Source organism: Phasianus colchicus, chromosome 14 (assembly GCF_987193195.1).
Source record: "Phasianus colchicus chromosome 14, bPhaCol1.hap1.1, whole genome shotgun sequence".
Lineage (NCBI taxonomy): Eukaryota > Metazoa > Chordata > Aves > Galliformes > Phasianidae > Phasianus > Phasianus colchicus.
Window position 1 is genome coordinate 19096253 of NC_143449.1, and position 13629 is coordinate 19109881.

General features: G+C 52.6%; 1 protein-coding gene across 4 annotated transcripts in view; it reads right to left on the reverse strand.

Annotated features, from left to right (window-relative positions):
- Nucleotides 1-1863: 1863 nt before the first annotated feature.
- The window catches only part of EDA (ectodysplasin A), a 56629-nt gene continuing 44863 nt past the window's right edge, over nt 1864-13629 (reverse strand). Inside the window, exons 3-8 of one of the 4 annotated variants that reach the window (XM_031593979.2) lie at nt 13553-13582; nt 10559-10738; nt 9947-9981; nt 9561-9612; nt 7377-7498; nt 1864-5457 (exon numbers count right to left, since the gene is read on the reverse strand). In XM_031593979.2, coding sequence (XP_031449839.2) covers nt 5206-5457; nt 7377-7498; nt 9561-9612; nt 9947-9981; nt 10559-10738; nt 13553-13582 — 671 coding nt within the window. In that variant the 3' untranslated portion in view covers nt 1864-5205. Of the gene's footprint in view, nt 5458-7376; nt 7508-9560; nt 9613-9946; nt 9982-10558; nt 10739-13552; nt 13583-13629 lie in introns of all 4 variants that reach the window. The other 3 variants (XM_031593981.2, XM_031593977.2, XM_031593978.2) reach the window with 3 other exon arrangements.

Genomic DNA, 13629 nt, shown 5'->3' on the forward strand with positions numbered 1-13629 from the left:
GGCATCCACAGCCTCTCTGGGCAGCTGTTCCAGCACCTCACCGCTCTCTCCGTAAAGAATTTCCCCCTGACGTCCAACCTAAATCTCCCTTCCCTCAACTTAAAACCATTTCCCCTTGTCCTGCTATCACTCACCCTTTCAAAGAGTTGATTCCCCTCCTCTTTGTAGGCTCCCTTTAGGTACTGAAAGGCTGCAATGAGGTCACCCCGCAGCCTTCTTTTCTCCAGACTGAACAAGCCCAGCTCCCTCAGCCTGTCCTCATAGGGGAGGTGCTCCAGTCCCCTGATCATCTTCGTGGCTCTCCTCTGGACCCTTTCCAACAGCTCCCTGTCTTTCTTGTACTGGGGGCTCCACACTTGGACGCAGTATTCCAGATGGGGCCTCACAAGAGCAGAGTAGAGGGGAACAATCACCTCCCTGTCCCTGCTGGCCACCCCTCTTTTGATGGAGCCCAGGATCCCATTTGCCTTCCGAGCCGCAAGGGCACACTGCTGGCTCATGTTAAGTTTTTCATCTATCAGGACCCCCAGGTCCTTCTCCACAGGGCTGCTCTCAAGGACCGCTCCTTCCAGTCTGTAGGGATGCCTGGGATTCCTCTGGCCCAAGTGCAAAACTCTGCACTTTGCCGTGTTGAACCTCATCAGGTTCACCCAGCCCACCTTTCCAGCCTCTTGAGGTCCCTCTGAATGGCATCCCTTCCTTCAACCATGTCGACCACACCACTCAGCTTGGTGTTGTCAGCAAACTTGCTGAGGGTGCACTCGATTCCGTCATCGATGTCATTGATAAAGATGTAGAAGAGCACCGGTCCCAAGACAGACCCCTGGGGGATGCCGCTCGTTACCAGCCTCCACCTGGACATAGAGCCATTGATGACCACCCTCTGTCTGCGGCCTTTCAACCAGTTTCTTATCCATCGAGTGGTCCACCCATCAAATCCACATCCCTCCAATTTGGAGAGAAGGATGTGGTGGGGGACCATGTCAAGGCCTTGCTCAAGTCCAGGTAAATGACATCGGTCGCCTTTCCCTTGTCCACCGATGCCGTCACTCCATCATAAAAGGCCACCAGATTGGTCAAGCATGACCTTCCTCTGGTGAAGCCGTGCTGGCTGTCACGGATCACACGCCCTTTCCTCATGTGATCAAGCATGTCATCCAGGAGGATCTGTTCCATGATCTTCCCAGGCACAGAGGTGAGACTCACCACCTGTAGTTCCCAGGGTCCTCCTTGCTCCCTTTCTTGTAAATGGGAGTGACGTGACCCTTCCTCCAGTCATCCGGGACCACACCAGACAGCCACGACTTCTCAAATATGATGGAGAGCAGCTCGGCAACCACCTCAGCCAGCTTCTTCAGAACCTGGGATGCACACCATCCGGCCCCATAGACTTGTACACATTCAGTCTCATGAGGCGGTCTGGGACCTGCTCTGTCCTCACAGCAGGGGGGATTTACCACCCCAGTCCCCACCCAGAGGTGTAGGGATGCAGGGCTCAGGGACGGGAGAAGTACTGGAGTCCTGGCCGCCAGTGAAGACCGAGGCAAAGAACTCATTCATCCTCATCCCTCTGCACCGTGCATCCTAGGGAGCAGCAGCCATCACCCAAGCTCTGGGTACGGGTCTGCAGAGCACACAGGAAGAAGAAATGAGCCAAAAGTCCCTGATCAAAGGCAGGGACTGCTGTGGAGAACCCCCGGCCATTTGCATCCTACGCCTGTGAACTCCCCACGTCCTGTCCCCTCTCTTTTGGGGCACTGTTTTAGGGCACTGCCTGCCCTGCTCCTGTCTGAGCTGGGGCTGCCACACCACAGGGCCCAGCCCCTCTGTGCCCACCACCCAGCTGATATCCAGGGACGCCCAGAGATCAGGAAAAAGCTTTATTTGCAAAGAAAATATTGACAATTTACATAAACTTACATCCTAATTTATATACATTATGTATATTTTATATACAGATAGTGTCTTGAATAAAGATGTCGAAGCACAAAACAGCATTGGTATATCTCTGTGCAGCTCAGATAAACGGGCGTGGAGTTGGGCATCTTTTCCCACAACTCCTCTCCCATTCCTTTTTGGTTGGGGGGGTGAGGAGGGGCTTCCTTCCACCCCTGGAAGCGATGAGGCTGGGCATTGCGTGGGGCCAGGCCAGAGGGTGCAGCACCCACACACAGCTGTGCTTGGGCAGGGGAGAGCCCAAGAAATGGGACAAACTCCAGCACGAGGGGCTCAGCCTGCAGTGCTGAGTGCTGGGACCGCTGCCTTCCTGCTCCCATGCGCTGAGCTGGGACAGCACCTCTGGATTTCGTTGGGCCGTGGAAAGAGCTCACCTGAGAGCAGCCCCTGGGTAGCACCTGCCCTGTACCTCTCAGCCTGGGAAATACGCTCAGTGCTGAGAGGACAGTGCTGCAGCACCGATGGGCTGCTGGTGATGGCAGGAGCCCCTCATTCCCCACCCTGGCTGAGGAAGGTGCTGGAGGAAGCACAGCCAGCATGTGTGGGTGCAGAGCCACGACCTGAAGGGTGTGCTGGGGAGCATCCCTCCTACAAAGGCACCCCGAACACAAAAGCAGAGCTGGCTTCCATACGGGCTGTCTCTGTACTGGGGATCTTCAGAGGGAGAAGGATTTCAGATGCTGAGTTAGATACCAATTGGCTGCTTGCTACATTTCTGCAACTGGAGTCCAGCCAAAGGCTGAGCAGCAGAGCTGAGGCACGTGGGTGAGGGCGAGCTGAAGGACTGCTGGGAGTTCTGCAGGAGAGACACCAGAGGGAAGGATGGAGTGAAGCCCTGTTCCTGCTGGAGCTTACAATCTTCCACACAAATGAACCCCCTCCAGCTGTCCTGAGCTGCTTCCAGGCCATTTGGCTCCAATGATGGAAACGTGTAGAGGCACCAGAAGCGGTGGCACAGAGCAGAATCAAACAAAAGCAGCTATACTACAGCCTGGGTAACTGTGCCACAATACTGCATCCATGAGAACTGTGCTGCAGCAGCCACAGGGTTTCAAATACAAAGGGTCCATGGCTGCCAGGCGTGGGGCAGCGAGGAAGGATGGCCACCTGCAGCCAGCAGCAAACACCTCCTGCTGCCCTGCTCCCTGCACACATGCCAAGGGGACCATGGCAGCAGTGCCGGGATGCTCACAGCAAAAGGGATTCTCCCTTTGCCTCCTACTGCTCACAGGAACATTCAGAAGTGAACCACAGCTCCTGCCAGCGGGGGATGAGGAATGCCAGCGACATCCATCGCGCTCTCCCAAGCCATCGTGTTATTTATGCTTGCCCCTAAGCCTCGCTGCTCAGACTGTATTCTAAAGCAATCCTGTTAATGATTTGCTTCATGTTCTCACTATAAGAAGTTGTCCCGATTCATTCTTGTCAGAGGAACATCTCCTTCTTAATTGATTTTAAAGGAAATAAACAACAAAGGCTGCTTCAGTGCCCCTAAGGCTCTCGCTAGCCCAACATGTTAAGGCTAGAAAGGAGGAGAACATATTGAAAAAGAAATAGCAGGCAATTTTTCATGCAGTTATTTTATAAACTGCACGCCTCCTGTGAATAGCAAGGCTGAAGCCAAAGCCGGGTGCCCCCAAGAAATATTTATCTCCCAATAACTGCAATACTTGGCAAGTGAGATCACTCGCCACGGCCGCGGAAAGCAGCGGAGCCAGGAGCACTGCGGGCAGGCGGACCCTGCAGGGGCACAGCAGTGCTGGCTTACACTGCAGGTGAGCGCTGCTGGGGCAGCCCTGGCCGTCACCCGGACTTCTGCTCCCCATCCAGCTGTTTGTGTTTGCCACAGGGGCTGAAATCTCACCGCCCCCTCTGCTTCGTGAAGGCCGCTTAGCCAAGGACACAACCAGGAGCACGACGGGGCAATGAGTGCTCCGGCCTCCTCCTCAGCTCCAGCACAACTTCCAGCTTCAGATCTCACCAGCAGTTGAGGGGAGGTGACGGGAGAGAGTTGCTCAAGAAGCCAAAAGAAACAATAGCGTCCTCGCTCTGCTATTAGTCACCAGAAATCGAGTTAGGACTAGACCCAGCAGGGCTCAGAGCAAAGAAAAGCGGTGACTTCATGCTAGACCAGGCTTTTTAAACACACATTTTTGCTAGAGACTCCATCACTGCTCATTGGAGCAATTTAGGTAGGAGGGTGCCAACAGGGACGGGGTGTGGGGAGGAAGGATGAAAACCACATCTAAGAGCAGGGCAGCTGCTATTAAAACAGAAAAAATAATTTCCTGTTGGAATATTTTATTCTTAAACATGACAAACTTCTTCAGAGTGTTCTCACAAGTACTTGTGTCTGCTCTGCGTGCCTCTGGGAAGCCTGTAGAAAAGTGTTCTGGTTTGCAAAATATTAATTAAAAAGACACACATTAAAAAAGCCCAACCCCCAAACAAAAACCACCGACAGCTGCGACAGCAGCAGTGGGTGATGGCAGCCCCCGGTGGGCAGCGCACAGCTCCGGGGTAACGGCAGGAGCTGGAAGTAGCAGAGGCTCTGGAACCAGGATTGTCTTTATCTTTGGGACTTTGTGATTTCTGGAATGCAGAGGCAGTTCTCCATGTGCTAAGCCTGCTCTATTCAGCATCCACCTTCCCCTCCACCGCACTGCTCTCACAGCCTGCTTCCCAGCTCTGCCTGAGGCACTTTGCTTCTCCTTTCTCCCACTCCTGAGGATGAATGTAAACACCACTGACTCTCACCCACCTCCTCCCGCGCCGTGCACCGCTCCAGTTAGAACTGAGAAGGCAGGAAAGCAGAAACCCCATTCCTTGCTCTCATCAGCGGGCAGAAGCAGGAGCGCCAGGTAGGGCCGCCTGGCAGGGCTCTCTCCTGCTCCTGCCTGGGATGATGCTCGTGCTTAGTGCAACATAAAAGCAGAGAGCCACGTCACTCCCAACAAGCCCCACGTGAAGATCACAGAGCAGAATATCAGTGCAGTAATACTTGAAATACTGAGACAAGGCGGACACAACAGCCTTTCTTCCTCACCACGCTTTTTCAGCTAGCTTTTTGATCCAAGTCTCCGTGCAAGTCACAGAAGACATTGTGCTTCCTGCATTCACATATAGGAATAAATAGCTCTGGATCAGTTTTCCTTATGGCCGGATTACAGAACCCCCTGAAATACTGATACGCTTATGAACAGCAGCACGGTGCAGTTCTGTGAGTCTCCTTGGATGTGCCAAGTTCATCTAGGATGCTGGCGCATCTCCTAGGCGGATGGCCCCAAAGAAAGTTGTGTGCTTGCTCATGTTGATGGAGATGTCAGCGTGGACCATTTTCACAGCAATCTTCTGCCTGGCTTTGAGGAGGCAGACCCCGGCTGTGTAGCAGGTATTGAAGTTGGTCTTGCCGGTCTCAATACTCCGAGTGCATTGCAGAAAGGGTTTTTCATCCACCACCACCTCGTAGCTGGCAAAATCTGTGAAGTTTATGTAGTATACCTGATGTGAAGCAGGAAGAAGAAAGATTATTAGGCAGTGTGTTTGTGAAGCAGGACCAAGCCCACGCTCCTCTCGGTGCATACGTATGTTCCCCCTGCTAACGATCCTCTCCTCAGCCCCCAGCCACACACATTCATGGGAGGCTGACTTGTCTGAATGCCCCTCAAACCAATGAGACATAAGGAAACTCCGTATTTCATTTCATCCTAATAAAAGCATGCAAGTGCCTGTGAATCCAAGCATCTCTACGGCTGAGCTAGGAAGCCTCATGCCAGACCCTGCTATTATAGGGAACGTACAAACCTGTGCAGGCCTAGTTACAGCAATCTGAGAACAAATCTACCTGCCACAAACAGCTTTTCATCCAACAAACACACAAAGTTGTTAACTGAAGTCCTCTTGCACTTACCTGGCAAGTCCTGCTTTCTGGGTCCCTTGAGCCTCCTTTAGTTGACATCAACAATGCCCTAAGATGTACTGGGAGCTGCCTTCTTTGTAACTGGACTTGAGGTGCTCTCAAAGGCATAAGCTGTTACAGGGAAGACACTGTCCCAACCTCCACAGCTTGGAAGCAAATGACCTCATAGTATCTGTACTGATTTAACTCTTAGATCTGGTGACAAAGCCCCCAGGACTGTGCAGCTTGCTGGAACTTAACCATCTCCCACGTACTGATTCTGAAGAACTCCAGGATGCCTGAGAAAGGCCTGCACAGAGAGAAGTCCATCCCAGGGAGCTGCTTCTTCCTGATAGAAGGAAACTACTCAGTTTGGATGCGTCTGCCAGTTCTTCTCAGCCTACACTGTGTGACCACAGAAGCTAAACAAGGCCGAGTCCCCATTTTCCTTGATGGACTACAAATGACAACGGCTTCGGTGGCCAGCAATTAGCACGAAGCACTTGGGAAACAATTACACTTTGGCCCAGGTAGAGTTATTTTCCCTGTCACCATCCAAAGCGGACACATAACCATGCCCACAGAAGAGCCCTGTCTAACCTGACACCCACAGCCCGTCCTGCAGGTACCATCCCAGTGGGGCTGCCCACTGAATGCAGCCAAACCGTGAGCAGGAGTGCTGAGATCTGTCCCACAGCCCGGACAGTTTTTCAGCCCTCAGGTGTCTGAACACCCCGGCTGCTGTGGAAGGGCAGAATGTGGCAGTTCAGGCTCCATGTCAGAGACTTGCAAGAAACCAGCAGCACTGCATTAAATGACAGCGCACCTCCTGCTTTTTTTCTTTTTTTTGTTTTGAATGGGAAAATTACAGAAATTGTGTCTTAATTAGCTCTGTCCTAAATCATAACACAAGCAATTGTTACTTTGTTCAGTCCTTTCTGCATAAGCAGGTCTGTACACCCATCCCCGGTGCCAGGCGCTGAGCCATCCCGCCGCACAGCAAGGCTGCTGGTGCACAGCATCAGTCTGAAGCTACACACAGAACGTGGAGGCAAAATGGAATTACCTGGGCTGGGAGATCTATGCTTACAAAGAGTGCCACGGTTGCCCAAACATCCCAAGTCATGAGGGTTTTGGCATGACATCCCTCTCAAAGCACTGAGCCCAGCTTCCCGCTGGGACTCTTGCTCTGCAATAAGGTTTAGATTTGCGGGTGAGTGACTGCACAGACAATGCAGAGGGGAAAAAAAAAAGGCACTGGTGGCACATGGGATTTGGTTGGGCTTCTGTGCATGTGTCGCAGTGACTAGGCTCTTGCAGCTGGTGTTGTGGCAGAACGTGCGACCTCGCACTTCCCAACTCTATTAACTTCTTCATCTGACACACATCTCCTAGAGCACGAAGTGGTTAAAAGCACATACAAGTTCTTGGCATTCGCTAGTTGTCTGGGGCCCTCTCGTGGTTCATGCAAGGCTTCCATTGGAACACAAGAAATAGGAGTTAGGCCTAGGACCGTACTCACTTCTACCTGACTATAGATGAAGTATGTGCCGTCCACCAGTACCTCCAGCTCCCCACTGCGGGCATGCAGCTTAAACACCTTGGGGTTCATAGTGATGCGAGACCAGTCATTGAGGACTCCACCTGAAAGATCTCAGTATGAGAAAACGGCAGTCACTCAGTACCCGTCAGGATGAGAAGCGCGGGAGCACACAAATACAGTCACATTGCAATACACAGCAGCTGACACAGCCCCACGTGGGAAAGCCAGGGGAACTCAGTAAGAAAACCCCACAGTTAAGCACTGTGTTGTGTTAGCTCTGGCTCCTTCCCATGGCAACAGCTCTACCTGCACCATCTCTTGCTGCTGTTTGAACGGGACACCCACTTTGCTCTGTGCACACAGGATGAGCGATCCGCATCTCTGCTCACTTTTGGTTAAGAGTAATTCTCATCCTTGGGATGCAGCGCACAGCCCTTTGCACACTCATCCCCCGGGCTGGGTGCAGACTGACTTGTCTTCTCCTGATACAACCGAGTACCTGAGTGATTCCCAGCCCCAGTAAGATGCTCTCTTCAAAAGTGACTGCCATCATCCCTGCTGCACAGCAGGGACACTCTGGCACACAGAGACCAGTGCCAGTATTTCCAAACTATTTGCTATGTTTTCTAAACTAGACTAGGGGAGAACTGTGATCCCTGTCCTTGTGGGAACGGGACTAAACATGGCAAACCTGCCTGCATGAAATGGCATCACGTCCCACCACATGAACCTGTGCTGGGATAGATCCTCAGCACAATTAGGGGTCTGTAGACCCACCACCCACACTCCTCTGTCACTGGGCCAACTGGAAGCATCAGCAGACACATCCGAGGGCATGCTCTGCTACATGCTGAGGACAGCTTGCAGTCTGCAGGTTGTATCAAATGCATTCTTCCCCTTCCCAGCCTTTATCTGCTGTTCTGCTCCCTGCCCCCAGCTGTGAGCCAGCCAGGCTGTGCTTTCTGCTCTCTGTCAGCTGGACAGCATTAATGTCAGAGTGCCCGAGGAAGGCAGGCTCAGCACAGCAGATTGTTCCCAAGCAGCAGGGAAGGACACTTACAGGGTAATTCCCACTCTTAGAGAGCAGCGTACGCTCTGTAAACATAGAAGGGTCCTGTTGATAATGGAATAACTGCTTTTTAAATGTAAGCACGACAGCATCTTTTCCCCTGTGCTGTTGTTGGAAACAGCAGATTTCCTTTTTGCTGCTGGGAGCTTCCCCCCACCCTGCTATAGCAAACACATTCAGCTCGAAGAGAGAATCGTGAGAAATGTCAGCTCCCACAGCTCACGTCTGGCGAGAGACAAACCAAGCCTTCCTACAGGAGAATGGCCAGCCCTCACCATCCCACATGGGGCAACGGTTGCTGAACCCATTCCTGCAGCCCTGTCCCATTCTTGCAGCCCTGAACCAGAGCTCCCTGGGTCTGGGCAGGGGATGAGGCAGCTCCTCTCCAGTACAGCAAGATATCGCCAGCCGAGAGGCAGCAGCTCATGAATGAGAGCCAGCTGTTGGCAAAGGGAATGAGAGCAGAAATCGGAGATGGGTTTGGGGAGGAAGGAAAAGAGCAAAGAAGTGCTGGTGGATGTGAGATGGCTCGGCAGGACTTGGGGTGGGTATGGATGGGTAGGGATGCTCAGGGGCTGCATGCTGCGTGCCTGCAGCACGGCAAAGCAGGAACTGGTGGTTGTGCATCTCTGTGTGCTCGCAGCTCCCATTACAGCTGCATTTTCTCCTGACATAAATTAATGGGGAAAATGGAGAAAAGCGCAGACTAATGGGGCAGAGGTGGGAAAAGGACACACTGCAGGCTTAGAATAGGAGAAGAAACAGACTGGGAAAGGAGACTGCCAGAGGGGACTCAGGAAAAACTGATGACTTCACGGCAGGTGGGAGGAGTGAAGGGAAAGTGAGATCCAATAGGACAGAACTAGTGGGAGATGCACAGAGACAAACCATGTTTTGTCACATGGGGATTACTTTGCCTGCAGGAGAAATGGGAGGACACTGAGCAGCGGGCTCCTCTGTGGGGTTTGGGCAATGGGAATGAGTCTGTTATGGTCAGCCAGCACCGACCCACATCACAGGGAGGTCTTAGCTCCACATATATGCCTGGGGCTGCAGGATGGGCCCAGTAAGTGCCAATAGCATGAGATCCTTACCATTCTTCACTTGGATGGCTGAGCCTTGGCCTTGAAGGTGGACCACAGCTGGCTGCAAACGAGATTACAGGGATTTAAAGTTGGTCAGAAACACCGTGTCATTTTACAGTAACCGGGCATAGCTCCACAGCCCTGAGATCATTACTGCTCCCCACAAGCACAAAAGAGCAGAGCAGCCAAGAACAGCATCAGCACTGCACAAGGAGTGAGAAACCCGAGGCAGATTAACACAGCCTGCTTCTGAGCCATGAGAAGAGGCAGCTCAGCCGGTCCTTTTGGGGTAGCTACAACACAGCACACACAGGAAGGGTGGGATTTACGTGTTAGTAAACACAGCTGATAAGGTTAGTCCACAGAGCTGGTAACTGGGAAGGAAGCCAACCAACCTGGGTGTCTCGGGAGCCGGCCTTGTCTGTGGCACCTGCAAAATGCAATTCACATCGTTGCAGGGTAAGCCTGAAAGAGCTGCAGTAACCATTCCTTCAGAGAAACCCCACAAACCTGCTCTTACCCCATAATAAGCATAAAAGACACATTTTTAACAGGAGGACACCAGCAGCTGTGTCAGAAAGCACCGAAATAAGAAAAGGCCTCATCCTGCTTTTTTCCTGTCTTAATCCTGTATTTCTGCCCAGCACCACTGAAGCATCCTCAGATCATCAGCCAGCTCGGAAGGACAAACTGCAGCACTCTGCTCCTGGCAGCTCTGGCAGTGGAGGCTCTGGGATGCAAACAACACCGGTGTGATGGCAGCAACGCAGCCATTGGCTGCACTCACGCTCTGTGCTGAAACTTCTCCACGAGCCAAAGCTCTGTGAGAGGGGAGCTGCTCGTGGGCACCACGCTGCAGCACTGAGGACCACAGCACCTTGCACAGCTGCTGGCCTGTGCTTCTGAGAGAGGCTGACGTCAGCCAAGCTTTCCCTTGGTAGCTGTGTGAGCTGTGGGCGGACGGCCCTGGTTTCTCTGAAGAAGCATTTTCTAATAGCAGCGCTCACCTGAGGGGCCCTGCAGCCCCGGGGGACCCTGAGGGCCGGGTGGGCCCGGGGGGCCGGGTGGTCCCATCACAGTGGTCCCAGGAATCCCGGGGATGCCGGGAATGCCAGGGGGGCCCTGGGGTCCCGGGGGGCCTGGTGGCCCTTGGGGACCGTTGGGTCCTGGAGGACCGGCCTTCTTACCTGGAAAACACAAGGCCGAGTGTTAGCACACAGCATCACTCATGTTGGAAGAGCCCCCTCTGATCCCAACCCCACCCAGCCCACCCCAGCATGCCATCACCACATCCCTCAGTGCCACATCCCTCAGTGCCACATCCCTCAGTGCCACATCCCCATGGCTCTGGAGCTCCTCTGAGGGGAACACACTGCTCCCCGGGCAGCTGTGTTGGTGCATCACCACAGGTCATCACCTGCACTGCAATTACACCTAAACAGGGAGCACAGATCAACAAGGAGCACAGCTCAGGGCCACCTGAGGGATGGAGCATCTGCCCCAGGGATGTGACTGAGGCTTTTTGATAGAAAACAGTTGCAGTCTTTCCCACCTGCTGTATACTGATGCGTTATATATAAACCTTCAGCATCACCATCACATCACAGCACACCACAGGAAATTTCAGCTCACACAGAACTGGTGGGATATAACCTGGTGCAACATGGCCATGAACCAGGGATGAGAGACAGTCTGTGCTGCTCGGTGCCTCATGGCCCTTCCCTACATTGCTGCTCCCTGCATACAACTCACCTCCAGCCCTGTAAAGTCTAGGGCTAAAGGAAGCAGAATGTTACCTTCTGAATCAGAGAAGTAAGTTAAACCAGCTATGCATAACCAAAATAATATGGCAGTAATGCCAGTATCTCATAAAAACAGGGGGACAAATTGTGACCTGCAATATTTCTGCCCAGATCAGCAGCTGTGCCTTCACACCTGTGTTGGCCATGCACCAGTCTACGCCAGCAATGCTCCAGGATGGTGACAGCTCTTGGAAATGAGCAGCTCGAGTCCCAGCTCTCACCTATCTCCCCTACAGCACATTGCAAATTCCTTTCCTTCAACCTAGACAACGCTGAGGAAGGCTCACACACGTGGGGCCAGCTGTTCCATGGCTGGCTCCCCTGCTTTCATTCCCAAGGGGATACACATGCCAGCTGTTTCAACCAATTCATCTCAGAAGGGGGGTCTGCAGCTCGACGTGCTGCTCGTTCAGCAGCAAAACAGCCACACATCATTCTGGAGCTGCATTCTGGGCATTCTTGCTCCTTTGAGCAATTTCAACTACCCCTCCATTGTAATGGAATCCCGTTCACTGACATCACAAGGGAAAAAGTGGTTATTCACTAAAACATAAAGCTCAATTCATCTTCCAGCTGAGACCACTGCTGGGTGGGTTGCAGCACAGAGCAAGGAGTGCAGCCCTCAGCGCCCGCAGACATTTCCATTGCATGGATATAAAGGAATGAGATGCTGCTGCTGCTGCTGCTTCCCCTTTCTCCTCTCTGGACTTTTTTTAGAGCCCCTCAGTGTGGCAGAGCTGCTGGTGGAGCCCTGCTCCCAGGAGCCACATGCATTGCACAGACAGCACGACCCAAGCGCAGCACAGTCAGCGTGTGCTTTCCCTAATTGCCATTTGACAAATAATAAGCTCTAACTCCAAAAAACGAAAATAAATTAAAAAAAAAGTGACAACACCATAACACAAAAATATTCCATGCAGCACTACAGCTGTATGTAATACAGCACTGCGAGATCCCTCAGCTGCTCCAGGACTGCACGAATCCCGCAGCCATCGTTTGCTGTTAGCTCAGCTGATTTAGCAGGGTTTGGGGTTTCAGAGTTCTGTTAGGACAAACACGAAACGTGACGCAGCTCTGGAGCACAAACAACAGCCCAAGTTTCTGAACGCGGCAGCCATCAGTTTGTGAGGCTGCATGCAAGGAGCAAGAGCAGAGGAGCAGAGCGCTGTGCTGTGCAGCAGCTGCAGCAGCTCAGTGCCAGGGCCATGCAGCAGTGCAGTGTGGGATCCTGGGTGCCTCATCCCCAGGTGCTGTCACAGCCCCAGCAGGGTGCAGCCCTGTGTCAGCACTGAGTGCTGCAGAGACGTCTGGGGGAGCCCCTGAGTTGCACGCAGCTGGCACCTTCCTGCAGGGCACTGTGGGTGTGTGCTGGGTGTGAGCTGGGTGGGTGCTCTGATGGGTGCTCTGATGGGTGCGAGGAGCAGCGTGGGGCCAATGACTGCACTCCCCTAAACCATGGCTGTTGCTTGGTTTTGAGAACAAGCCTACAAAGCAACCCAGATCTTTAGATTGTGTTCTGGTAGCAGATCAACGTACATCTGCTGCATGTGCCAAGGAGCCAGGCACAAACACAGATGGCACCAGATACCCCACAAAGCACGGAATCATGTGCCCAAAACACAAAACACTACAGCTCCCCAATCTGCATTTTGGGAAGTAAGTGCACATTGCAAACAGCTCGAGGAACGTGGTGAGAAAGCCAGGCAACACCTGTGGGCCAACCCACACTCAGCATGGAAACACAAGGCAGTACTTCTGCATTTGGTGCACAACCAGAAGCTGCAGAGTGTATTCGGAGAGAATCTGAAGGAGGCACCAAACTGCAGCAGGACCCATGGCAGAGCAGAGGGAAGCTGGAGCTGCAGAGAGCAGGCAGCTCGCCACAGCTGGCACATGGCAGCACAGCTGTTTGTTATGGGAATCACTTCTATACAATGCAATTAAGTTCCCTTTGTTTTTAAGGAAGACTTCAGTAAGCATCTCCAGCCCCACAGCGCTGCTGGGGGATGCAGCTGTGCCACAGCAATGTTGGAGGCATGGAGAGCAGCCCCAGAGTGCTGCATTGGATGCTGTGCCCACTGCTGGGATGTGAACGAATGGTTTTCCCATTCATGTCATTTGGAGAACTTGTAGCCAGAGCACTAACACAGGTGCACCAAGGGCTAGCGGAAGTCAAATTAAGTTAAAAATCAAACTTACCCTTTTTCTTGTTTTTAACTGAGCTTGGACCTACAAAGAAAAAAAACAAAAAAGAAAGCCAGTAAGATTCAGTAATC